Source organism: Alligator sinensis, unplaced genomic scaffold, assembly GCF_000455745.1.
Source record: "Alligator sinensis unplaced genomic scaffold, ASM45574v1 scaffold347_1, whole genome shotgun sequence".
Classification (NCBI taxonomy): domain Eukaryota; kingdom Metazoa; phylum Chordata; order Crocodylia; family Alligatoridae; genus Alligator; species Alligator sinensis.
In genome coordinates, this window is record NW_005841922.1 from 834,715 (window position 1) to 862,489 (window position 27,775).

The 27,775-nt window shown below is 38.4% G+C and overlaps 1 protein-coding gene across 16 annotated transcripts in view; it reads left to right on the plus strand.

Moving 5' to 3' along the window:
* NEDD4L (neural precursor cell expressed, developmentally down-regulated 4-like, E3 ubiquitin protein ligase) overlaps window positions 1-27,775 on the plus strand; it is a 288,447-nt gene that overhangs the window by 222,868 nt on the left and 37,804 nt on the right. For 9 of the 16 annotated variants that reach the window (XR_003092935.1, XM_025198473.1, XM_025198471.1 and 6 more), the window contains 9 exons: window positions 3,535-3,666; window positions 4,186-4,305; window positions 8,126-8,326; window positions 13,814-13,891; window positions 16,041-16,095; window positions 16,185-16,241; window positions 19,901-19,959; window positions 25,519-25,584; window positions 26,961-27,190. Coding sequence is in view for 15 of the 16 variants with exons in the window: in XM_025198473.1 (XP_025054258.1) it covers window positions 3,535-3,666; window positions 4,186-4,305; window positions 8,126-8,326; window positions 13,814-13,891; window positions 16,041-16,095; window positions 16,185-16,241; window positions 19,901-19,959; window positions 25,519-25,584; window positions 26,961-27,190 (998 nt within the window). In the remaining variant the exon portion in view is untranslated. The remainder of the gene's footprint in view (window positions 1-3,534; window positions 3,667-4,185; window positions 4,306-8,125; window positions 8,327-13,813; window positions 13,892-16,040; window positions 16,096-16,184; window positions 16,242-19,900; window positions 19,960-25,518; window positions 25,585-26,960; window positions 27,191-27,775) is intronic. The other 7 variants (XM_006019096.3, XM_006019097.3, XM_025198466.1 and 4 more) reach the window with 3 other exon arrangements.

The following is a 27,775-nucleotide window of genomic DNA, read 5'->3' on the forward strand; positions in this document are numbered from 1 at the left end:
TTTGGTTGGGACCTGTCTTGGGTCAACAGCTTCAAACATTTCTTTTGAACTGCCTATGATCTCTTGTTAATGTACTTTACCCCTCATACTCTGAAGGCTGCCTTTTTTTCTGAGGGCTGCACATTTGTTGTGACCTACCCATCTCCCCCCTTCACTTTTCTAGATTGTGATTTCTTTTGCCAGTTTTACATATCAGAGATTTGATCTTGCAAAATGCTAACAGTCATTAATTCCCACTAACCTCAATGGGAATCGAAAGCACTCAACGTCTCAAAGGTGTTTAGTACCTTGCAAGATTGAGTATTGAATTTGGGACTTTCTTTTGCCTATAAAACATCATATTTAAGTGCCTATTGGTTATTAATGAGTTTAAGTGTAGGTATAAAGAATACTCCTTCATACTGAGGTGTCTAGATGGGGAAAAAATAATACAGAATTCTAGAAGCTGTGCAAAAAGAAAGACGACATCCCATCCTTCCTTGGCTTAAAGAAACTACTATTTCTAACAAAATGAGCAAAGAGTGCACATTGAGAACCAACAGAAGATCTTTTGTTCTTAGCAAAACCTCTGACTACGTGTTCTGTTTCTCTTTTCGTCAGCACAGCTGCATATCTTCCCCCTGAGCTTGCTTGAAAGTGCATTAACACACACTGTGCTCTAAAGTGAAAATGATACACCTTCTGATCTGATTTCTGTCAAGCAATGGAGGACTAGCTGTCACCTACATTCTTTGCCCTTTTAAGTTTGACATCTGAAAAGAATGTTTAAAAAGATTTTTATAAAAAATTATATTTCAGTTGTTGGAGCATATGTCCCTTTGTGTTGTGTGCAGGGTTGTTGCCTTAAAAGTATGGCTTCATTGCAGGCTGCACCAGATTTAATGAGCACTGGAGAAATCTCTTCTCTAGAGCAAAGGGTGACTATAATAAGCATGCTTGTGTTTCTCCGCTTCCTCTTTCTCTCATGTCCAGCCACTGCCTGTTGTCAGACATTTACAAAACTTTACAGTTAATCTCTTCTGTGTGTGTGTGTGTGTGTGTGTGTGCGCACACGTGTGTGTGTGTGTGTGCGTGCGTGCGTGTGTGCGTGAAGTATAGTATCTTGCTTCTTTCAGGAACATATATTAACACTAGCTTCTCTTTTCCAAACAGTCTGAAAAGGACTCTTAAATCTTCTTTCACGCAGCAGATTGTTAAGAAAACAGAGCGTGTAAATGCAGGCACAACTGCTCTCTGCAGCTCAGATACTGACACAGATCCTTCCACTGGCTCAGATATCAGAACTAGTACTTCCAGCTCAAGAACTTGCATTATTACATACAACATGAAGCTTAGGTGCTACAGTCACAGCGAGTCTCACTGCTTAAAAACTGACTTTTTCTCCACTCCACCTGCCCTGCCTTCCAAATCATGTAAATTCTAGCACAGATACACTGCCTTAACATCAGAATTTTCACTTGAGATTACATGGTGAGCATGAATTGCTTATTTTATATCCATAAGACAATGCTATGTTTGCTGTTGTCATCTACCAAAGGAACACCATGGATTGAAGCACATTGCTTTAAGAAAGGGCCTTAGTGTATTTTTCCTGAGCTTCAAAGCCACCCTTCTATTAGAATGGTTGTTAGAGATGATGAACTAAAGCATAACACAGAAACTGGCAAGATAGTTAGTGTCTGGCCCTTGCTTTTTTTTGTCCTGATACAAGTATTTGGTTTAATCAGTCACCTGCTAATGAAAGAAATTTTGAGATCAGAATAAAGAGAACCCCAATATTTTAGTCTCGTAGTAATCTAAGCTTATTGACAATATACTGCAGGACACCTTGCAGTTCCTTATGCTTCCCTCCTACTTTTGGATTCACTTGAGGCCAGGAAGATTGTCCTACAAAAATTAAAGATATCCTCTCTGGACAATTTTCTGTTGAATAGCTGCCTATTAAACTTGAGGCTCATTTGGATTTGCATCAGTTTTGCGAGCTAAGCATCTGTCCTGTTTTTCTCTGATTGGCAATAAGAATAGCATTTCTCATTCCCTCATCCAAGTGACATTTGGGGGCGAGAGGGCCATAAAGCTAGGATGTCACTTGGTCTAATAGGGAGGAAAACAAACAAACATAAAAACTGAAAGCACATTGAGACTGCAGAGTTAAACATTCAAAGGTTAGGAATTACCAGATGGAAGGTTGCAAAGGGCAAGCCTTTTGTACCTGCTTCCTCTATGCAGTGTTATCACAAAAGCTGCCAGCCTGGAGTGTGCATCCAGATTGCCATTTCAATTCCGTATGCACAAGCAGTGTGGTAAAACCCCAATACTCTCCAATTTAAAAATGAAACATTGACAGCTTGACAAGTTGTAACTTGTTTTGATCATGTTAACTCTTCCATTACATGCCTTCGAGCCTATGAAATTTGGCAGATTCAGATGGGCTGGCTTCAAAACCTGTCGTCTTGATAAGCAATTTTATTAGCCAGCAGTGGAGCAGAAATACCAAACTGCAGTCTACAGAAGGTCTGAAAGGACATGATTCATCCAAAGTGAGAGCCCCTCCATATTTACAGAGATTTGTTTGAACAAAGGCTATGATTTAGGTTCAATCGCATCATGTTAAGAACACTGCAATATGCGCTCGGATGTAATGAGGCTTCATTTGAGAAATATAAGCAAATATTCTTTCAGGAGCATTTTTCATGAGGAGGCCCTACGTTTTGCAGTGTGATATATTTTTTCCCTTTTAATATTGTTCCAGAATTAAAGCCTGATTGCCTTAAACAGTGAATGTTCTTGTTGACTCACATGCTTCGTATAGATTTTTGGTTTCCTGTATAATTCCAGAGTTAAATTGTGGTATCCTTGTTGTATTGTTAACTGGTCTTTCTCACACTGCTATTATCTATATGTTGCTACATGTTATATATTCATGTCCTACTATTCTATGGATTGTTAACATAGCACTGGACAGAAGAGTGTCGTCTCTCTGTGGAAGGACTGCCTTTTTCTTTTCATGATCATTTACTCTCCAAAAAACCCCAAACCCCCTCAGATCTGAAAGTGAACTTTGGGTCCCAAGGAAAATAATCAGGACTTCCAACTGTGACTCTGTATATTCTCCCTTAATTGTCCCAAACTCTTGCCTGAAGATTAACTGCTTGACCTACACAACAGCCTTTGGGGTAGATATGTGGAAAATGAGGCAGAGGTTGTGACTGACCCAAGACTATTTAGTCTCTCCATAGCAAAGACAGGATAAGTTTTTTGTTTTGTTTTCTTCTTCCCACCAAATGGTCTCTCTGACTGCTGCTTACCATCGCAGCTACAGGGACTAAATAACAAAGGAAAGCCATAACAAGTGAAAGCAGTTTCTATCATGATGCATAGTTTCCGGTTCATTTTTGTAACCCCTGTTAGTTTCCTGGTGTGGGAGTTTAGGAATGGCATACATCAAAAAAAAAAAAGTTTTAGATTTCTGAAGATAATTAATCTTTCTCAAGTTACCACAAATAACAATATGGTAATTTCTTGCATAAACAGCCATCAGTGGCCTATGTGCATACAACACCGGGCTTACCTTCAGGCTGGGAAGAAAGGAAAGATGCTAAGGGACGTACTTATTATGTCAATCATAACAATCGAACCACAACTTGGACTCGGCCCATTATGCAGGTATGAAGATTGTTATCCTGATTAAAAACTGCAACAAAATGCTTTAAATATATTGGGTATACATCCCTTGTGAAAGAGCAAGGCTCTTAAACAGCAACAAGTTATAGATTGTGGTGACAATTCAGAACAAAGTGATTGCCTGTAACCATGAAGGTGAAGAATTACAGTAATTGAAGTTAATTCTTTTGCTAAGTATCTGTTAAGGGCAGAATAAAAATGTAGTTATGGACACAATGGTCAAAATTTGAGACAGATGCGTAAAGTAAGTTGTACATTTTAGATTCCAATTCCAAAGGAAGATTTTATTCCTGTAGCACTTAATATAGGTAGCCTGGGTCATTTTTTATTATTTTAATAAGACTAATTTTTGCTTCCATTGAACATGGCTTTTGAAATTAATCTGTTTAATACTTATTTAAAAAAAAAATTAACAGAGTAGCAAGAGCTTTTTTTAACAGTCTAACTATGGATTAAGATAATTCTGACATTTAGCTAAACTTGTTTTTGCCTCTGAACTAGCTTGCAGAAGATGGTGCAGTTGGGTCAGCAACAAACAGTAACAACCATCTCAGTGAACCTCAGATAAGACGGCCTCGTAGCCTCAGTTCACCCACAGTAACTTTATCTGCTCCACTTGAGGTGAGAAGTCGTGTCTCATCTAACAAGGATTGTTTCTGTACTAACTTCTCATTCTTTCTGTTGTCTTTTAACCTTTTATATTCATTCCAGTTTTGCAGCCAACCATTCTTCTTTCCTCATCTATTGTTTTGCCTTGCAACGATGCTCTTTTCTGAAGCAGTGTTTTCCACATGTACCTTTATTTTGTGTAATAGTATTACCTAATTCTTTCTTATTCAGCTCTCTCTCTGTCATTGCTTGGTATGGGAAATATCCTTTCTCCTGCAGGGTTGTTTGGTAGCATTAGCTCATTTCTCTGTGTGTATACACACTATACTACTTGCATTATTGTCACTCCATTTTAAGATGTGTCAAATTAGAAATTAAAATTAGTACATCAAGTTAGAAATAGTCTCAAAAGCTGAATCATTTATTTTGAAAAGTGGATGATGTGAACTGTAAATAAAGGCCATGCAGACTGAGTTTGGAAAGTCTTGGAAGGAAGACTGGCTTAAAACTTTTGGGTTGTATTCTTTTTCTTTCAGTAGGATATTTTAATTTTCTTTTAGTACTTTTGAAGATAATTCTAGGAATTTTTTGTTGATGTAGACTTAGCTGTCAACTTTGATGCAAAAATTTTTCCAGAGTAGTTTTTGCAGCCTACATGCACTTAAAGACAGTGGGACTGTCACTTCTGAAAATGTGACTTTGATTCCTAAAGTGTTGTGATGCTGAAGAGAACAGACTAAAGTTTGAAATACATATTTAAGCATCCGGCATCCAGTTGTGAATACATATGTATTTGAGGTTGTAATTTTAGGCAGCGAGATCTAGTATCTTGGCTATTTATATTCATACACTCACATTAAATATAATCTTCCATTACAACAATATGCTGTTATTTATTCCTCAAGAAAACTTTCAAAGAATTTTATCAGGGTGCAAGTAACTGAGGGGTCCATCCATAGTAGTTTTGTAGGTGCCTAAACAGGATTTAGGAACCTAGAGCACCTATATATGCACAGGGAGTCTGCTCCATCGTGCTGTAATTACAGCGCATCAGAGTCTGCTGGAGCGTAGTAATTACTGTGCTCCAGCAGCTCCCAGCATCATGTGTATCAGCATCCCTGTGCTGAAAAATGGCAGTGGGGTGCTTTAACTAAATCTTGTTCAAGCTTTAGTTAAAGTGCCCCCACCGCCATATTTTTAAGCATGGGGATGCTGATATACATGATGCTCTGGGTGCTTTAATTAGAGTGGTTCCAAGAGCTGCTCTAATTAAAGCACTCTTCCGCCCCCCCACCCCTCCAAAGCACATCAATAAATACCCCTAAATCCTAAAGAACAATCCATTTTTTGGTCCTACTCCACAAGCCACAAAATGTTGTTGAATCCTACGTTCACATGGTGCCTCCAAGTTCCTTATTCACCTGTACTTGATCTTCTGCGCATACTTAGAACTTCTCCAGTTTTATTTCCTAGGTATCTAACATTCACTCCATTATAATCTAGATTAGTTCTTGCAGGGTACCAAACTCCCCAGAGAGGCCTGTTCCTTTATGTGCACGTCTACATGAGATGTTTACCATAGAGTTGCCTAATTAGCTCTGCAGTAAACATCTTAGGGTCTACATGTGGAGAGCTAGTAGCATGGAGTAAGCTAATTAACTTGGTTGTAGGTTAGTATTTCCAAATACAAGTACTATCCTACGGCAGAGTTTTCTGCTCTAAAACAATGCATATGTAGATGTTGACGGGGCTGGCTGGGGCACAAGGGTGCTTCAGTGTAGGGGCTGCCTGCTGGCTAGCCCCACACTGAAGCACTCTCATGCCCTAGCCAGTGCCCCTGCAGCACATTTTTCTGGGTCGGAGCAGTGCCCCCCTCAAGTCCTGTGCCAGCTGGGGCTACTCTAACCTGACTTAACACAGTGCGATCCTGGGCACACGTTCAAACGTGACACCCAAAAGCAATAAACTGAAGTGCAATATACACCAGAGATTCTTGCTGCATATTAATTGAATGCGTAAATGCACCCTGTGAATGCTCAGGGAGCTGTCACATTTAACTCAGTTCAATGAAATACTGGGAAATAAGGCAGTAACCAGGTTTTGCTGAATAGTGCAGCTGTTACAGCATTCAACAAAGGAACGGAAAACCTGGGCTTAATACCTTCTTAGTATAAAGGGCTTGAAAATCACATCTCTCACTGCCCAGGAGAGAACTTCAACACTATGATGGAAAATAGTGTTGTGGGAGGCAACCTGCTGAAACTGAGCTGCCTGGGTATTTTCTATTAGGTAGTCATTAGTTTTGTTCTGGCAGCAGGGACCAAAATGTGATCTGTGTCATTCAATGAAGCAACAATCAGTGAAGACTAAGCCTTTATGTTGGAGATAGATAGATAGATAGATAGATAGATAGATAGATATTTTTTAAATATCAGAAAAGAATGTTACTTAATTTTACCCAGGTTTATTTAAAAAAAAAAAAAACTTTGAAATCAAAATGTATACCCAATGGTAAGGCCCTAACCTACTGTAATCTAGCAACATACATCAAACAATTTTGAATTGTTTAAATGAATATAACAAGCAGAATATTTGTTGCCAACATTTTAAACCAACTACTGAGTTACTGTCAGTCATTGGCTAAGCACCTGGACTTGCGTTTGCTGAAGTGCTTTATTAATTTTTGACAGTAGAAGCCACTTCGGCAGGTGCAGAGAAACCGTTCTCTCCATTTTAGCTAGTTCTGTTTGGTGGCTAATACAGTCAAAGTTGAGAAGCCAGTTGGGAGTTGAAAAAAGGGGAAGGTTGTTTTTTTCCTCTTTTAATCCATTAAAAAGGCATAAGTGTCAGAGAGCGAGACCTGCTGGTTCTAAAATCTTGGAAGGATGAAATAGGGAAGAAATATCAGCTTGGGTGACTGACTGCAATCATTTAATGAGTCAGTTATCAATGTAAAACATATTTTACTAATTAACTTTCCATGTATTCTTTTGAGTACTTTCCATTCATACATACTTTCCATGTATTCATTTAATTTACCAAAAAAAATAAAGTTCATTTTTGTGTACTTTTAAGTGAATTCTAATTTCTATTTGAATTCAGCTTGGAACAAATAAAAAATAAATAAAAATCTGGTTATGTAAAGAATAAGACATCCTGTTCTCCTATCAAAAACGTTTACAATTAAGTATCTTAATATATTAATACTAAATTATTCTATACAAATCAGCTATACTAATTTTCTAAATAAGTGTGTATAGATATATAGTAGTCTTCTGGTTAGTAAAAAAAAAGTAGCACAAATTATACCAGGCAGTTGGAAGCAACTTTTTTAGTAGGAGATAACCAAGATAATAAAGTGCAAAAGAAGATTAAAGATGATTATTTAAAATATGAATTTTCTGAAAACTGATATGGATTGGAATAGAGGAATAATCTGTTCATCTAACACTGCTTTCTATTCACCTCTTGTTTCTAATTAGATAGTGTGATATATATAGTGAAGCATTGCCTGAATTTTGATCTTTTTCTCTATAAGATTTAATTTCTATCTTTATGAGGAGGCAGTATAGAAAGATTTTAGATTCCATAGCTATGTAACTGGCTGAGGAAAGTGATAGAACACTACAGCTTTCCAAAGTGTAATATGTAGAAAGGAAGAGCAAATTTAAACGTAAATGAATGATAAGGATAGAATTTATCATCAACCCTTACCTTGTTTATATAGCTCATATCCCTGCTGAATAACTGTTATTCAACTGTTATGATATCAAGTATCATTCACAATATGATATAAATGATATATGTGGAATCTTCCTGTTGTTCTCCACAGGGACTCTCCAAGGACTCTCCTGCACGCCGAGCTGTAAAGGATACCCTTTCGAATCCTCAGTCTCCCCAGCCCTCACCTTATAATTCTCCTAAACCACAACACAAAGTGACACAGAGCTTCTTGCCCCCTGGCTGGGAGATGCGAATAGCTCCAAATGGCAGGCCCTTCTTCATTGATCACAATACTAAAACCACTACCTGGGTAAGATGAATTCTAGCTCCTGAATTTAAGTCTCTTAGTGTCTTCTGAATGTTGTCTTTCTCTTCCTTCCTGCATCACCTACTTTTTATTGTTGAATTTTTTTGTCATGCCTTGTCTTTAATTAAAGGAGAATTGCATCATGTGTTTGTAGAGCAACTAGGAGAATGCATCCTTGAACTTGTGCAGTAGTAACACACAGATGAATAGTGATAATACACCTAGAAAGCTCATGTCCCAAGGAAGCTGTGGTTTTGTAATTCCTACTATTAGAAAGCAGTCTTATGCCTGTACACTTCGCCAGAGAAAGTACATTTGCAGTAGATTTATACATCTCAACTTCTTGCCTTTTATACACTATATACTTGATGATCAGTTTAGATGGCTATTATTTTGAACAAATAATAATATTATATTTAGTTTCCATCCGTAGATACCAGGACATTTTGAACACTCCGGAGTTTGAATAGTTGGCTCCATTTGCATAATTTGAATCTGAGTTTATATTTCAGAGGTGCACAAGTCTAATGTGGTTTGGGTCCATTGTTTAAACTGGAGGCTGTCTCAAGTTTTATTGTATTTCACTGCCCTTTTCACTTCTTTCCCATTATAGAAATATTTTCTCCCATTATTGTTTCTATTATGTTATCTGTCTTGTAGCAGTGACATGCATTTTTCTTTTTCTTTTGTTTTTTTCCAATTGTCCATGATATTAAAAGGGTAACCCAAATAATAAAAAAATTACTAAAGTGTGGCAAGCTGCTTCTTTTTCTTGCTGCTTGACCATGAAAATTTTGCCTCATAGTTGTGTGTGGCGTAATTCAGCTTGGGTGCAGCCTTGAGAAAGAACTGGATTAAGTTGCTGGTGCTTGTGCATTCCAGAATTTTAGCTTTGAGATCAGAACTGTAGGAAGCTGTTAGCCTAAATATAATCATAGAAAGAGAGAATTCTTCAAAGGCCCAAATGCCCCTGAAAAACTTTTGGTGGGAGTTGGTCATCTAAATCCTATTAGTGCTTTTGAAAATCTCCATAATGAGTATAGAAGAGTAGTTTCTTTTATATGGACCAACATGTCTTATACAGTGGCGCATTCATTGGTGTTTACACCCAGTTCATCAAACTGTTGAAGCATATGCATAATTCCATTGGCTTCACTAACACTCAAGCCCATGCTTAAACTTAGGCACACATTTAAGCACTTTGATGACAAAGGATGCTTAAGTGATAGCTACCCTCATAATACAACTGATTTTTTGGAGAAAACTACTGTATTTACTCAAATACAAAACAAGGTTTTTCCTCGTAATTAGCATGAAAAAAAAAGTCCCTCATCTTTACATTTGCATACAAGGAGACTGTATTAAATACATTGTCTGTCTTTGAATTGCTACTAAAAGCAGCATGTGCTCAATAATGGAAACCAACTGTGAAGCTGATTAAATGCAGCTCTCACTGACTCCGACTATAAAGTACATTGCCCATATTGGGTAAACTTGCTGATAGGAACCTACCACAAGGATATGTTAGTGCAGCCCATCTGAGTAAGGTATATTAGTTGCATCCACTGAGTGCAGTCCCCCTCAACACTGACTTTCTCAAGTCATGGTGAGCCACTACATTACCTACATTACAATTCTTCACGCTCTCAGCTGAGCTGCACCTTTCTTTCCCATTTCCAATTATTCCTTTTTCTTCATCGGTTTTAAATGTGTGGCTAACATCACAAAATGGGGCTCCAAACAGTTTACACAGAATCCATCTGTCATCCTCTCTCAGCCTGGTGCATATGATTAGTGTGGCCCTGCCCTCCATGAGGTAGAGCCAGAATCAAGTTGCCCTGTGCCTCATCTACATATAATTTTTAGAGGATCCCAGGACTCATGACAAGAACACCCAGTTCCAGTCATGAGTGGGGGCTAATTAGTACATGGCTCGTTTGTTGTGTGTGGGGTTGGGTATCTGGAGAGCGCACACATACTGAGCGCTGCTGAGCTGTAGGATCACCATGGTTTGAAATGCAGTTGACTCTCTGGAGGCCCAGCCCAATGAACTATAATATAGTTCCAAAGCCAAAAGGCTCATGATTTACCATATAGTGACTATATGGTAAATCATGAGCCTGTTGGTTTTGCACTAATATCATGCAAAGTTTGTACTCTATGTAAGTAGGTGCCAAAATGCTACTTAAAGGTATTTTTATGGAGTACCTGTGCTAAAACTTGCAGCAGTTTAAAAAAAAAAAAAAAAAGGTAACATGCATCAATTCTGGGTACTATAACGAAATTGCTACTGCTGTGTTTCTTTCAAGCTTTTGGTTTTTTTTTTAATTTGCTCCTCACTTCCATGTGCTTAGGGAGAGCAGGATCTGACAGTAAGGATAGTGGGGAAGAGGCTGCCAGGGGAAAAAGCTAAGGGGTAGCAGAAAGCAAAGGGGCTACCTAACCCCACAGATTTTATTTTCCTTGCCATAGCAGCGTGAGAAGGACAAATTTGAGGTAAACCTCCAATAATTACATTCTATTCCTGGCAAATGATATCAAATTAATGCATTTTCTATATATAGCATTTAATTACTGGGGAGTTGTCTTATAATCAGGGTTCTTACATTGAGTAAATATAGTAAATAGTCAAGATGCATATTGGGTGTGAAAGACAGGTTTGACCTGGTGCCAGTCTATTGAATAACAAAGTATCTGAAAAAAAAAAACCCAGTTTGTCATATGTCAGCACAATTAATGAGTTAATGGTATCGATTATGCAAATTGTCTGCTTGTTTGTTGGCCTACAATATATTGAAGGTTTAGTAAGTAACTTTAAAATGTCATGATTGCATATTTATAATAGGCTGTTGAACAATTACATTTTATTTTGGCATTTAAAAAAAAAATTAATAGAATTTTCTTCGTTAAATTCAGATAAGGCTTAAATCTAGGCAGGCATTCAAATTTTAGTAGAACGTTTTGAGTTTACATGCAGTGCCAACTTGAATTTGTAGCCTTCTGAGCTGAGGCTGCTAATTTTTATAGTTTTAACTAGCTTGACTCTATCATTTACATATGAATATGCAGTTTAAAACTTATACTTGTATTATTGTTATTTCAAATCTCCAAATTGAATTTAGAACTCTAGCAATAGAGGGTGAACGTTTTTAAAAGAAAAAAAATGGATGGATTAGCATATGGAGTCATTGTGCCTTGCCAAAACAAGCTATTGATTTTAGTAATTTGAGCTAGCTTAGAAATTGAATATTCCAGCTTTTCCACATCATCACTGCGATATAATTGTTGCTGGTTGGATTTAATTGTAAATAGCATGCACTTTCATTTGTTATATGTCATGCTGATGCCAAATAATCACCACACACATTCAGGGCCTCCAACCATGGCTGTTAGGTTTGATCTTGCAGCAGTCCAAATAGCTGTGTATGTGGGTAAATCCAGGTAAATCCAAAAAATTTTGTATCTGGATTTATTTCTCCTAGGATTTCTTTACATTAGTTTACCACAGTGCACCATAAACTTAATGTGTATATATTAAAAAGAATGTAAGAAGCTCATCTTTATCTGTTTCTTCCTCCATCCAAAATAATGAAAAAGAGATCACTTTCTTCTGGCCGGCTGATTTGTTTCTTTAAATCTGCAAGAGCCAAAGAGAGATGCATTTTACTGTTGTCCGCTGAATAGTTATTTTAAAATATGGTGGATTAAAGCTGGAGAACTCCTCCCCTCTCCAACAACGCAACAACTAAATAAACTGAGATTAGAACAAAATAGTCCACCATCGTCTGGCAATAATGTCGTTCTCCCTAAAAGCTCATGTGATTTAAAATATGAGACTTTCTGGGCATCTCTGATGGACAGTAAATTCCAGCTGCCTCAGACCATGGAGAGAGTCCATTCCAAAGACTTGAGGCCCTGCTGCCAACCATCTTTTTCTTTTTTTTTTTTTTTAACCTGACATCCAGGAAATGGCATCCCTAGAGAAGATGAGTTCTTGCATCATTATTCCTCTCTCTGCCAGTAAAAAAGTCATTGGGAAAACATAAATTTTACTTCAGCACTCAGAATATGTTGTTCTGCTACAAATATCCACATTTCTCTTGTATATCGTTCTGAAAAAAGAAAAAAAAATCTTAACATGGCCAAACTGCTTTTTCAGTTCTTCCCGGGCTTAAATGGCTAAATCGTGTAGTGACATTTGTTGGTTACAAGACTTGTATTGGTAGCAAATACAACAAGTTCTCATGCTTTCATATTAAGGAAATAGTGTCAAATTGGTGGTGTAGATCTGAAACCAAGACCTTTGAGCTGGTTTCACCATTAAGGCGCAAACAGGGGAGTTAACGTTTTATTTTATCTGGCAAAACAAGCCCTTTAAAGAGAGTCTTCTTGCTCTTCCCTGATTTTAAAATAATAGAGGATAGCTATGGAATAAGGCAACTATAACAAACTACTCTGATGAAGTGATATTGAAGCCAAAATATACTTTCAATCCCCACCTCTGATTATAGCTTGCAAATATGTAGCAGTTTGCAAATAATATGGCACAATCTAGTCCATAATGTCCTCTCCTCCCAAAAGATGCTCACATATCATGCTGAATTTAGTTGGCCAAGCCACAATGTTTTGAGAGAGGAATGTACTTGAGCTTGATTAGCTTTGTGTTCAATAATTGTTAGAAACCTAAGTCCAGTTGGGTGCATCATATGAAGTCTGACTTGTTTTCAGAAGTAAATTCTGCAGGGTAAAACTCCTACCCAGATTAATTTTGCAAGAGGGGAATTGATTGATCACTATGCATAACAGCAAGGGAAAAGAAGGATGTCATCAGACTACGTAGCAGTGTGCCAAAAAATTAGGAATGAACAATAATGACAAATGGACAGAAGGAATAAAACCCCAAACATATTGTGAATTGTTATTCGACAAGATGTTTGGTTTATTGTGTTTGATTTTCATAGCTGCCTGCAAGCTTGCACTTTGGCAATATTTGTAAAGCAGCTTGTTCTGCCATAAATGTCTTACTGATTTGAATATTGACTAACAAAAGGGGACAGCATCCATATTTGGTACTGTTATACAATATATGTCACTTAATGCAACCAGATAAGAGCATCTTTATTAACATAAGGTGTTCACGTGGGTTTGAAAGCCTTACAAAATGATATTCTAATATGAACAAAACACACATTTGCCCTTTTGGGGGTGCAAATCTTAGACCAGGTTCTACTATTGTGAAACCAGTCTGTGTGTTGAACTGCTGTTCTGTTATGGGTATAGACCAGTTTCCAATCACTTATATTGGTAAAAGTGTAGTGTCTGTACCTGGCCTTAATGAATGATTTCCAATCACTTACAATCATCATTATTTTGCCTCATGAAAATTATTTTCATTTCTGTTATTTTAAAATCATGAAAATTAAAAGTAAGCACTAAACTGAGCATCTTTGTTATGAGTTAAGGGTTTATCGTGTCATGTTTATCTTACAGGAAGATCCACGACTGAAATTTCCAGTACATTTGAGATCAAAAGCTTCTTTGAACCCTAATGATTTGGGCCCTCTTCCTGTAAGTGTCAAATGTACATGTCTCGTAATATGCACTCAGACCTCTTGAGACTGGATTTGTCTGTTTCCCAATAGAGTATGAATCTGTGCTTTGCCATCTCAGACAAGTCATGTGTGTGTATTATACTCAAAAGAGCTTCTTCACAATTTGACTAGTGTAATAGGAATATGCTTCCTGGAACCTGCTAATCATGTTTCTGAAGCAGCTGATCATTTGTTAGCTTTGCTTCAGCATATACCTCTTTAGCTAAAAGTTCAAGCACTGCAGAAGCTTTAACTGTGTCTTTATTACTGGCTTCATGACTTTGGATGATTACACGTTGCTATGAAAACAAAAACATTATATAAGCTTGAATCACTGGAGTGAAAGGGAAGGCCTGTGTAATCCAGGAACAATTGCTAAGGTAACAATGTCTTTGCCTCTGTCATTTTCTTGGCATTCAAAAAATCTAACTTACCTTCCCCCCCCCCCCCCAATCTCTTAGAGCATAAGGCAGGGGTGTACCATTTCGGTTTAATTTAGATTTTAAATGATAGTTTTGCATTCTGCCTAAAACGTTACCGCTTTAATCCTGAGAGACGTTTGCATTATTTTTTAATCCAAATGTACTGTTGATTTGCATCAGAGTCAGAATACATTACATAGCCTTTCTGAGTTCATAAAAGGCTTTATTCTTAAAGACAAAAACTGATAGTGGGAAAATTTGGATTTCTTGACTGCTTTTGATTATTGATGCCTGATAACAATAACACTCATTAGCTTTGTCACTAGAGAATCTTTTGTAACTATTTCCTGCTGCTGGTAACAAGCTCAGATGAAATGGCACTAATACTGGACACCTAAATACAGAAAGGCTATTGGTTGCCTGTAGCACAATCAACATCTAAGATAGTGGGAGGAAGTTTAACTACCCCTGGTTATGTTAGGCAGAGGATGGAACCTGAGAGACTAATTGGTATTAGTGATAACCTACTTCTAAAGATGCTGTTGCCTACAAAAGCTTATGCCTTATTGAACTGGTCATGTGCCACCCTGCCCTGTCTTTTGCCTGCCTGACTTCAGACCAGCATGGTTACCTGTCTCTGTTTAGATGAAGGAAAAAAGATTTTTTGTTTTAATTAAGTTATATAACTTGTTAGGCACCATAACTTTTGTCTCTCTTGTTCCTAATGTAGGCCTGATTTGACATCTTTGTAATTATGTGCTAGCAGGTTACAACACGATGTTAGAGCAGTTAAAAATAGCAATAAAGAGGGTGTTTTACAGTAGTATATTTCAGATAAAGTGGACATGCAGCAATGTCCACAGAGGGATGTTTTCATTACAGTTACTCTGATATAATTGATAGTTTGATTTAAACTGTTTTAAAACCCTTAAACCAGTGCAAGCCTGTCTTATGTCACTGAGTATATTTAAATAATCAACATGTTTTAAACAGAGGTGAAATTAGCCATTTTAAAACTGCAGCAAGAGTATCTGTACAGGCTTTTGCACATACTTTACTAAACGTGTTTAAAACCGATTGAAATTAAAACAGTTTAACTTCTGTGTTGTCAATGAGGCTGAACATGATGTAGAATATATAACCAGAGTCAGTGACAAAAAGTAAATAGTGTGCAGGGTACTAAGAAGTCTTTTGTCTTCTATCCTTCTTTACCATCTAATGTAATCATTTTAAAGATGGGAGGTCAAGAAGTAGATATTACTGCACTGAATCTGACAAATTGCACCTCCTGGTTCAGGATCTTGTGTCTCATGATGACCGGTATCTGCGGAAAATGTAAAAACCAGAAAACCCCAATGTTATACAGATTTGAGATAATTAACTCTTTATGAAATTCTCCTCCAAACCCAATAAATTTAGTGTTTGGTGTAAGCTTTGAAGCAGGTTTCATATCCTTTCCAAAAATTCTGTTAACATTTGCTGTCATAACTTGATGTGCTTGTTGTCCAAATGAACAGCCAGTCCACCTTGGAAACTTGGTTCCTTGATTGTTCTGCAAAATGAACCCAAATAAATATCATAAGTAGATATAGGCAAATGTGCCTGACTCATAGTAATGCAATAGTTTACTTGCTACAGTAGTATTGCTCTAGTTCACATTTTCTCTCTCTCTCTCTCTCTCTCTCTCTCTCTCTCTCATTCCAGCCTGGTTGGGAGGAAAGAATACATTTGGATGGAAGAACGTTTTATATAGACCATAGTAAGTAAGCACCCAGGTACTACAACAAGCAGACAAAGGGAGGTAATAAATATTGAAGTGAAAGCTTTATAATTTTACTCTTCATTTAGGAAGCCAGGTGTTGATATGTGGAGACATTGATACCAGAGACTTAGTGCCCTCATACGGTACTGTATATTCACCAAAAGCTTGCTTTTAATTGGCTCATCAAGCTTTGTCCCTCTCTGATCTTGTGAAGCATTAACATTTTTTATTTGTGATATTTCTTTGTTTTTGTTGATATTTTGGATTCGTTGTTGTTGTCGTCGTTGATGATCCCATGGCTTTATTTGCACTTTATTAAATAAATTAAAATACACACTAGGAATAGAAAATAAGATGAGAAAAAAGAGGATATAACCACAAGTCCAAATATAGGCAGTGGAAGAAATGACCCTAAGCACTCTTGCCTCCCACTTCCTTAAAAAGGTCTTGTGGAAATGCCAATTCTGACCTTATTTTCTATTTGTAGCATGTTATATTGCACCCAATCCATTAATATCTAGCCAGTTCTTGTACTGAAGTTCCAATGTAAATGATGTTTCATTGTAGATTTGTCTTATTACAGCATCTCCAAACAAACATGTGATTTTTTTTTTTCTGTTGGTTTTTCTTTTAAAATATAGTTGTAGTCTAACAGAAGTCTTTTTAACCTTTAGCTTGGTTTTTTCCTGAGGTTTCTATGATTAATGGCATAATCTTCACAAAATATAGAGGTCTTGAAACAAAATTGAGAGTGGAGAGAGAAGCCACACAAGACCTGTAAAATTAAAATCTTAAAACATTATATCTACCTGACAGGATTATGGTTTCCATTTTCTCTCAGTAGTATTAACTGCTGCACTTATCCATAGTTGCATATTACCTTGGTTTAAAAATACTGCCTGTAAAGTAGGTTATGAATTTTGAAACTGCATGAATAGTTTTTCAATAAGGAATGGAAATAATGCATTCTTTTCAGAGAAACTAGCTTAATCTGTTTCATATATTGCTATGAATTATTTTTAGTCTTTATTTCTTTAGTAATTAACTTAATTAACCAACAAGTGCCTACAAACATTGGCAGTTTTTTTCTGTACTCCTTTTAGGAGTCAAAGAAGGGAACAGCTTGATGTGAAACACCTTTACACTTGCTGTAACTACCTGTCCTTTGAGAGTTAAAATCATCAGGTCCCTTAGTTGTTTCAGCATGTGTTGTAGTTTTGAAATGCAAAGGAAATTTTAAACTTACATACAAGTCAAAATTCCCCAGTGAATTAGTAATGACTGTCAAACATTTTACATTTTATTTGACATTTCTTCTCTAATTCCCTCTTCCTGAGATGCATTGTTTTAGTTTTGTGGATGTCAAGCTTTGCAAGAAGCATGTTTGATAGTGATATCTGTTTCTAGTAAATACCATTGTTCTCAAATTACACCTTTTGTTACCACTAGACCAGCATCAAAGGTGAAACTAATGGTATCACAGTGGACTTGTTCCAGTTTCATTGTGATAACATTGTGTTTAGGATTAAGCAAATGACAGTACAGAATGTTCAGTGACTTGCCTTCCACAATGCAAATATTAGTGTCTGTCTTCACAGTATTGGTAAGGAAACATGATGACATTCATGCCATATAAGAGTGAAGTAAGGCAGGAATATGGTAATATTAGCCTCCCTTTTAAGCTATTGGAAATTGTTTAAGTCACAAGTAAGTCAAAGAAACCTAGACATGAAGCTAATCATATTCTGGGAAGGGTACCTGATTATGACTATGTTGACCCAGGAACGCATTAACAGTGTACTAATCTTGTCATCATATCTTTGCCTTCTAAAATGGGCAGTTTTTAAAGCATTACATTTTCTAAAGCATTTCCATATAAAAGATTATGGTAATGTATATCATTGGAACATCAGCAACATGAAAACAAGTAAAGTGTGTAAGAAAAGCAAAGCAGACAAGGTTCTTTGGGTAAATCCGACCTCTTTTATTAGACCAACTCAAATAGTTGGACAAATTCTGATTCATGCCCTTGGTTGGTAGGCTCAGAAGGGAGGTTAAGTATGAAAAGAACATTCCAAAACAGATTGAAGCCAGATAGGTGGGGCAAAGTGAGGAGGCTTGCACTGCTACTGCCCCTCTTCTCTGGAGACTATTCAATCCCCAGAGCTGTCATTGCAAGTCCCATAAGCACCAATATACTTCATGTATATAAGGAGCAACCCAAAACCAGTGACTTAATTTTGAATGATTAACATATGGGTGCATCTACACGTTCATTAATGTGCTTTTTCTAATTTGCATTAATTTTAATACCTCTTTTGTGAGGTACTAGAAAAAGATGTGTTAGAGTATTTTAATGCACGTTAGTGAAAGCACATGGGTTTTTTTGTGATGCACTAATACGCTTTAAAATAGGCTAATGCACATTAAAGCTCATGTGTTCACGTGCCCAAAAGAAGGCTGCAGGAAGTTTGTATCTTTCTTACTCCTTAAATTTTCTTCAGTGACTTTTTTTTTTTTTTTTTTAATATCAGTTCTTGGCAAACCAATTTATTTGGGGTCATTTTACAATTAAATCCAGATGTTAAAAACAGAAATGTCTGTTTCAGCTGTAAATGAACAGAAAATTCTCTTATTTCAACATAAAATGTTAACCTACAATAATCTTATGGAAAACTTGGCAAATATATTTATTACCAAGCTAGCAATTTGTAGACTTCATTAACCCCTGCCCCTCCCCTCCCCCCAAAATCTCCAAAACCTTGACCACTGTTTTACCATGCAAATATGTGCATAGCTGCACTTATAATAATGCAGCGGGTATTATTGCCCTTTCAATGAAATAAATGGCTAACTAAGGCTTTACCATGAAAAATATCACCTATTTGGTTTTTGGAGCATTATCTTACTGTTGTGATACCATCTTCCTGTTGTGGTTCTATTATGTTTAGAATTTTATTAGGACATGCTGTCTGGAGTTGGGGGAAAAGTATCAGTGTAATACTGTGTATAACCACTGCCCTACCAGTGTTCTGAAAACATGCAATTAAAAACGTCATTGAGCTACCATTGTATCATTTGCAAGAATCTCTTAGGTCAAAACAAAATGTGCCTCTTGTTGCCTATATGGAAAGGCAAAAATGTATATAGTAGATTTGTTAGTAAAGACGGGGATTAGGATCTCTTTGTCCAGTGGAGCCTATTTATATCCCAACTGTAATTCAGGCCCTAATTTAAATATTTGTATTCTTTAAAAAAATTACAATAACTAGAATTCCATCATTGGATGGCTTAACGTCCACATGATGGTCAGGATTTTTTCATTTTGATTGGAAATGATTTAAAGTTGTACAAGGGCAGAGGGAAGTTTGAAATTGCAAAACTTAGGTATTTTTAAAAATGTCTTTTGTTTTGGTTTTTTGTTTGGTTTTTGTTCTTTTAACCTTTAGGCCTGAAACTTTTGTATGCTTCATCAAAGTTGAATGCATATCAGGCTCAAGTTAAAAATCCCTGAAGAAAAAGGATCTACCAATTAAATATCGACACTGTGGGCGTGTGAATATAGCAGTGTGAATATACTGGACTATACAGTAGTTTTGCATTTTTGAGTGAGCATTTCCAACTAAACAGTGTGATGGGGTGATAATGGATGAGGGGTGTATGCCATCTTTCCTAACCCTGAAATACTAAGTTGTGGGCATTGTAGGAAGGTGAGGGGCAGATGTAATTTTGTTTAAAAAAAAAAGATGATTTCAGAGTGATAGAAGAGAATTAATGGTACAGTATCCTCTTTTATTTCCAGATAATAAAATTACCCAGTGGGAAGATCCCAGATTGCAGAACCCAGCTATTACTGGTCCAGTAAGTACTGTGTGCACTATAAATTTTCAGTGATGCTTATTGTTGTGTCTCAAAAGTCCACTTTATGCTAGGCTGGAGGGGTGACTAGGTACCTCTTTGCAGCAGCTTCTCTGAGCTCATCTCTTCCTTGCATAGATAAGAGTGATGTGGGAACTGTTTTAAAGTACCATAACTGGTAAGGATCCTAAGAAGCAGCATGGCATTTGTGGGCAGGTGTTGGAACATGCCTCCCCACCTTCCTTCCCATCCACTATTCCAGGGGAGGTATTGAGGCAAATTCTTTATCTCAGACCTTCCCTATCTCCCCTGGAGTCTTTTCAGCCTTTTATTTTTTTTATATCTTAGCATAAATGATATCATCATCCTTTTTAGTTCCCAGAAAAATACGTGGTGAGTAAATCTTCCCATAAATCCCTACATTCCCCATAATCTTGGTTTTGCTTTCTCTTAGAAATGTAATCTGAGAGCATTATATTCTCTTATGAAAATTATTTCTATTCAGAAACTGTACAGCTAATAGATGGATGGTCACAGGTATGACATCCTTGGAATTTCTTTATTTGTTGTTACTTTCATTCTTCTAGAGCTGCACAAAAAAAGCATCTCCATCGAGATGGAGTTATTCTCTACCTGACATTTAGGCTAGGTAAAGACATTATATACAAACCAGTATAAGCAATCAGAAACCAGTCTAAACCTGTAGCAGAACAGAAGTTCACTGTCCATATGCCAGTTTAAAAAAGGCAGAACCCAGTCTAAGATAGACCTGGAAGGATGTAATATCAGATTCAATTGGTTTAGGTCAGACCAGTCTATCAAACTTCTCTAACAGATCCCCTCCTGACTTAAGTTAGGTTGCAGTCCCCCGGCATCCCAGGCTGCTTTGCAGGTCCCTGCTAACCCCCACTAATAGGGTGGGCAGGCTAGCCTTGGCCTTCACTCATCTACTCCAGCCCTGCTGCCGAGCTGTCACAGAGCTGAGCCAGCACAGCTCTGTTCCCCCGCCCTGCCTCCTGCCTGCGTCTGCCAGCTGGGCAGGTAGGGGGACCCCTCCTGTGCCTCCCAACCAGTACAACTTCTTTCCCCAGCCCAGCCCACTGCTAGCCAGCTGTCTGCAGCAGGGAGGGAAGCAGGGGCTCCCATCATGTGGCCTTCTGGATGGGTCTGGGGGAGCCAGGTCCATGTGGCAGGGGTCTCCATTTTCCCGCCCCACCTCCCTCACCACTGACAGCTAGCAGGGATTGGAGCTAGGGAGAAAAGCTGTGCTGGCCAGGCAGCAGGGGAGGGAGCAAGCCCCTGTTGCACAGCCCCCCAGTCTGTGCTGGCTCGGGGATGGGGCAGGAGCCTCTATTTTCCCCCATTCCCTTGCCTGGTCAGGGGTCGGGCTGGGGAGAGAAACCACACTGGGGTAGGCAGCAGGAGAGAAGGAAAGCCCTTACCGCATGCTGCCCCCACCCCAACTGTGGCAGGCTGGTGTCGGGGGTCAGGGCAGGGTGGGATCTTCCACTTCCCCATTACTGACAGCTGATGGGTGGGTGGAGCTGAGGAGAGAAGCCATGCTGGCCAGGCAGTGGGGGAGAAGTGAAGCTCCTGGCATGCACCAACCTCCCCCAAGTGTTCTGGCTGGGTCTGCATGGCGGAGGCCTCTGTTTCCTCCCCCTACCCCTGCTGCCACTGGCAGTTGACTACTAGCAGGGGTTGGGGCTGAGGAGAGATTCTGTGCTGGCTGCCCCCTCCTGCAGCTGACAGCAATGGCTTGGGGGTGTCCCCAGCAGGCAGTCAGGGGTGGCCAGGCATTCAGCTGCATTTGACTCTGGCAAAGGGAGGCATACGAGAGTGCCCCCAGTGTGCTGGCCTTGGCCACTACAGGTATCTTCATGCCCTCCCCCCCCACCCCAGAGGGCGAACGTCTGTTCTGTTCACTCCTGATCCAATCTATGCAGCTTGGAGAAACCCACGAAGGTTTGATCAACTCCACCTCAGCCTTTTGAATGTCTGTACCTAGCCTTAGCATTAAGGTGGTCCCTCAGACAAGAACACCCTTTTTCAAAGCAGAATTTCACTGTTGAAACCATCTGTTGTAGCAACGAGACAGAAGCTATATAGCCAATTTAATGTTGCACAGTTACTTTGCTGTCGGCATCAAGAAAAAGGCATTGAAAATATAAATAAAGACATATATTTATCAACAGTAACTTGCTCTGAAATCCTTTTCTGGACTCCCTGCCTCGGTCCTCTCCCATCTTTCAAATATTAAAATGCAGTCTGTGTCTGCCTGTGTGTATGTGTGTCTGCCTGTCGCTGTGTGTGTATGTGTGTGTGTCTCTCTCTATGTGTGTGTTTCTCCCCTTCCCTCGCTCTCCTCAGTTTATACCCTAGTAGGCAAACCTGCACCTTTGCCCTCAGAGATTATTCATTTGCTTCCTATTTTTTACTCCATTCAATTTAAATTACATACACTCACTTTCATGGTACAGTGTAGAACTACCTAATTATTTAGGGTGAAGCAGTCTGTTAAAAGCCAAAAGGCAAGTTAAAAGCACCACAGTATACTATAGCTCGTACTAAAAATTGCAGTTTTATTAATGCGCTAGAAAAATTCTGATTGATGTGAAAAGATCCCTAATACACCAATGCTCATCTTATTCAAACCCAAATGGTATGGCCACTCACTTTCATTAAAGTATTCTATTCTATGAACTTTTAAAGGAAGTCTGAGAAAAGGGTGACTCTTTTCAAATGTTCATGTGAGCAAAATAATCCTGTGCCATCCACGTCTGCTCTGAATTCTCAGAATTTGGGCCCCAGGGATGTGGATTTATGTGGAAATCTCCCATTGTGATGAGTCTGGAAATGTGAGTAGAAAAAAATCTTCAGTTCCCTATGGTGGTCATTTCTGACAGAAAATTTCATGAGCTGACAAATCACAGTATCCATTTACAGGCTTTACAGCTAACAAAAAAACCTGTGTCTTGTTATGGAAGAGGAGTGGTGGAATGGTGTGGGACGTTGGGGTTAGAGGGTATGGTCAGGAGGGTAGGGCTTGTTAGGTTCAAGAAGGATCATTTCAGATAAATTATTTTCAGAACAGTGTTCAGTCTCAGGAAAATGAATGAAAGGTTTATTCTCTTTCAAATATTTTCAAAACATTTAATAAGCTAACTTATTTTCAGCCCTTCCCTTTGCACTGCTTTATTGATCATCAGGATTCCACCCCTTAAGATCTTTCCAGAGGAAGGCTGAAGAAATTTGATTGGAATAGTAATGGCCCTTGGGTCATGATTTGGAGTTGATGATACCTTTAAGCCAGTGAGGTTCCACTGTAATTTCATTAAATGAATATGGTCAATAACAAGTGATTTTAGTGAAATTGAGGTTAGTTTAATTTTTTGTCCACTCCCACCCTTAACCCATATCCAGACAGTGATAAACACACTAACAAGTGTTGACCTGAACCAGACTTCAGAAGTTTGCAGTGTAGCCTTCAAAGAGTGCGTGTCGCGTTGGAATGTAATGACTTTTCTGCCCCATGAAAGCATACTTCAGATGGTTATAGCTGTTCCATGTTTATGTATTAACTGTTTTGATAGATGTCCTCTTTGGCCTGAAGGACTAGCCAGGGTAAAGGCAAGCTTATGATATGACAGGAAATCCTTTGTTTTCCTTTCGTATTATGAAATCCGAAAGCTAAGAGCCTATGTAAAGTACCTTAACATATAGGTCTTAGGGAGAATGGGAAGATATTGAAACTTGTCTGCACAGAAACGTGACTACCATGACTACAACCTATTCAATTTTTAATTCAAAGCTTTTTTTCTTCGTGGTTTCTGTGTTTGAAGACTGTGTAGTTGCAAATCGTAAGGATGGTGAATTAGATCTTTTAGCCTTACCATTATGGCTAAGACAACTACATGTTTTGGGGTCTCATATCATTAGCTGAAAAGTCTAAGTAGAGAAAAGTTCCCCTGACTTTTGCATTCAATTCAGCTTGTACCCTAGTTTCATCATAAATTGCATATTAAAAAAACCCTAGAATCCCAAAGGGGAGGCCTTTTGACCCTTATAAGTCAAGCTAAATAAATTATGACAAGAGATCTTTGGTCACTTCCTGTGGGACAGGGCAATACATGTCAGATTCCAAATTCCCACTCTGCTAACTATAATTCGAACCTACCAAAATTTCTTCTCCTATTTTAGTTTTTACACTTTTATCCTTTTCTATTTAGCTTTAAGCTGTCACCAAGGAAATATGTTCTGCTTCAAAGGTGTCTGCACCATAATGGTGCAAAAGAGCTAGTATTTTGCAGGATCATTTGCTTACCCCAGAAGGATGAATGGAATAAATTATTTTGCAAAATGTTTGAGATTCTTGGCATGAAGGCATTTGTTTAAGTAATGTTGTAAATAGTTTTATTGGCTCTCATATCATCTAGGAATTAGATACTGAACAGCACCATGTGAATGTGGTTGTGCTTCCTGTACCTAAGATAGCACATTCTGAATGTGTGAACTTGTAAATCTCTTGCGAGGCGTTGCATTCTGCCATGTAAACATACCCAAAGATCGCTCACCACAACTATCACAATTTCACTGAACCCCAGGTTGTGCTCTCACTTTCATTTTGAAAGATGTCATCTGCAAAATGGGAATAAAACTTTGGTTTTCTAATGATTTTGTCTGCCTGATCCAAAAGCCAATGGAGCGTATAGAAGCAGGGGTGATGCATAGGGGGTACACGTGGGTGTACATGCACCCCCTGAGTGTGGAGGTGCATCTCCTACAAAAAGGTGCTGCCAACACTGTTGGCAGTACCGGTAGGCAGTCGTCACTTGCCACCCCACTGCTGACACAGCCAGTGGCATTTGTGGCTGGTCGCTGACCCCTGGTCGGCACTCAGCACCTTCTTCCCTCCCCTCTTTCCCCCCACTGACAGCCCCAGAGGTGTATGTGGGAGCTCCCAGCTTACTGCAGCGGTGCTGCTACTGCCGTGCTCCCGCCGCCGCCATGCCCCACCAGTCACCAGGGGGGCATGCATCATTCACGTATAGAAGGACTCTGTGGACTTCAGATCATGCCCTTCTATTGTGAGCACTTCAGTGATGGGTTGTGCCTTACCGTTCGTACAAATCCTAGGACAGTGTTGCCAGACAATTGTTGAAACACCCATTCTATGATAGTAGCTATATAAAAGAATGCCTATGGCTTCTTAAAATGGAACATTGTCTCTGTCAGTGAATCCTATTTTTTGGCCCTTTTTGATTATTCCCTCACACTTTTCTTTAAAACTAAGGATGGTCTGTCATTACAGTAAATCATAGAGGCAAAAAATACTTGATTCTTTGAAAACCTCTGCCTTAGTTTCTCCAGTGTAATGGAAACATTGTGTTGCATGCACTTCATATGCTTTCTGCAATAAACATGTTTGGAACAAATCACAGCTGAAGAAAAAAGCATACGTTTAAACGTGTGGGTATTGTTAAATAACATTTGTAGAAGATGCAAGGTATTAGATTGCAAGATGCATTACATGATCTGTATTTTTAATTTTCTCTCTACCAGGCTGTTCCCTATTCCAGAGAGTTCAAACAGAAATATGACTACTTCAGAAAGAAATTAAAGAAACCAGTGAGTAATTGTCCATTCTGTGTTTGAGATGCTTATTTTGGGGTAGAGGTGAAAAATATAACTGACTGCCCCAAGAATAGATAATAATTGCCATGGCACGCTGTTGCAATACCTTTTCCTGTTTTCTTTACTTATCTTAACAAAGTAGTTAAACAAGAACAAGCAAAACAGACTGCAGTTTTCCTGTACAGATCAAGGAATATCTATTTTTTCCCCTCACCCAAAACTGATGCTGAGCCCTTGAGTCAGGTTTTTGTTTGTAAATTGAAAAGTGAAGAAGCAGTAACAAATAATACTGCCTCTCAAAGCATATAATCATAGTTGAGATTAATTGGTTTTCCTCTTGGCGTGCTCAAATGTAAATGGACACAAGGACTTGTACTACTCCTTCAGTCTCAGCAGTTGTCTTTCCAAAGACAGTCAGAACTTGTGTTCCCACTGTTTTGTTGAGCACATGTTTAGTGAATAAAGAGGACTTCAGGAGGTCCTCTTCCAGTCTTTTGTTCCTAAGTACCATCTTTCACCAGCTCTAGAAGCCTTAATAAAATGAAAGAGACAAGAGCTCGATATTAACTTCCCTGTGGTATTGATTAGCTTGGTAATAGTCTTAGAGCTCTGACAGCCCCAAACAAACATGTCACAGGGGGCCTATAGGTATTCTTTTCCTGTACATCAGCAGCTCCTTAAATATGCATCCCTACCTGTGAGGCAGTGTTTCTTTCACTATGTTAAAATGCAGCATTTCATGGGCTCTAAATAGCATTGAGTTCTTGGATGCAATAAAAAATGCGATTGGCAGAGAGAGATCTATTTCAGGAAACTGACTTTCTTTTGCATTCTCCTGCCACTTGTCTGTATCCCACCTTATTTGTACTCCGTTTATTCCCCCTCCTTACATCCCCATTTCTCTTTGGCCTTGTCTATATTCAGCTGCTTGTTGGAATAATGATTGGCCTTAGCTGTAATATATATTGGAGCAGAGCTCCCCAAATGTGAGAATCTTGATAATGCAAATTTACACTCCGCATGACATTGTAACAGTTTTCATTATGCAGCTGTGGTCTTCACAGTTATGATTGGCTAGGTTCCCTGAAGCTGTTACCTTTTATTAACTAAGCTTTCTTAAAATAGGGCTCAGAAATATATTCCTCTGTGTCTTTCTTGCTACTTTATCCTGCTTCTGGTATGCAGTCATGAGGGTGTAGGTGGGCCATAACTAAAGAACGACGATGGATTCTAGGAGAGACAAAATGCCAGCATCTCGTAGAATGGGGAAGCTCTGGAAATACTTAACTTATTTTTACTGCCATCTTTATTTCCGCTGCCACTTGCATAAAGACCAGATCAGTGTGAATGATATTTTTCCTTTGATGTAGGCTGATCTACCAAACAGATTTGAGATGAAACTCCACAGAAATAATATTTTTGAGGAGTCCTATAGAAGAATCATGTCCGTGAAGAGACCCGATGTATTAAAAGCCAGGCTCTGGATTGAATTTGAAGCGGAAAAAGGACTTGATTATGGAGGTGTGGCCAGAGAATGGTTCTTTCTGTTGTCCAAGGAAATGTTTAATCCTTATTATGGTCTTTTTGAATATTCGGCAACGTAAGTGTCCTTTAATATATTTCCATTTCTAAGTGATACAAATTAGTACCTGGGTGAAAGAAAACCTGATAAGATTGTCCTTCCAGATATATTACATGCGTATTTTAACAAATGCCAATTATGAAATGTCAATATGACATTATATTTATACCCTGTTCAGAGAACCTGCTGAAATCTTCTTCTTAAACCCTTTTTATTTAATAATATTAATCACTGCCTTAATAGGCACCTTTCTTTATGTGTTTGTGGAGCCAACAGAAGTGTAAGGGAAGGTACTCTGTGTAGGACACTCCTAGTCCAGTACATAAGTATTGCTTGTTTAAAGCAATCGTGTTTCAGGGTTATAATTTAGTTCTCATGAGCTAATTCTTCACTTACCCTTAGGCCAGTCTACACTGCACTGACAATGTAAAGGCAACTCATAATGAGTGCAAATGTAATTCGTTGTGCTCAAAATGTCTTTATTTTAATCCAGTTAATATAATTCTATGTCATGTATTTAACTGCTAATACGGTTGCTAAAGATTGATTTGTTTATCACAGGCAATGTTTTCTGTGTGTAGGTGTCAATATTAGACTTGCTTC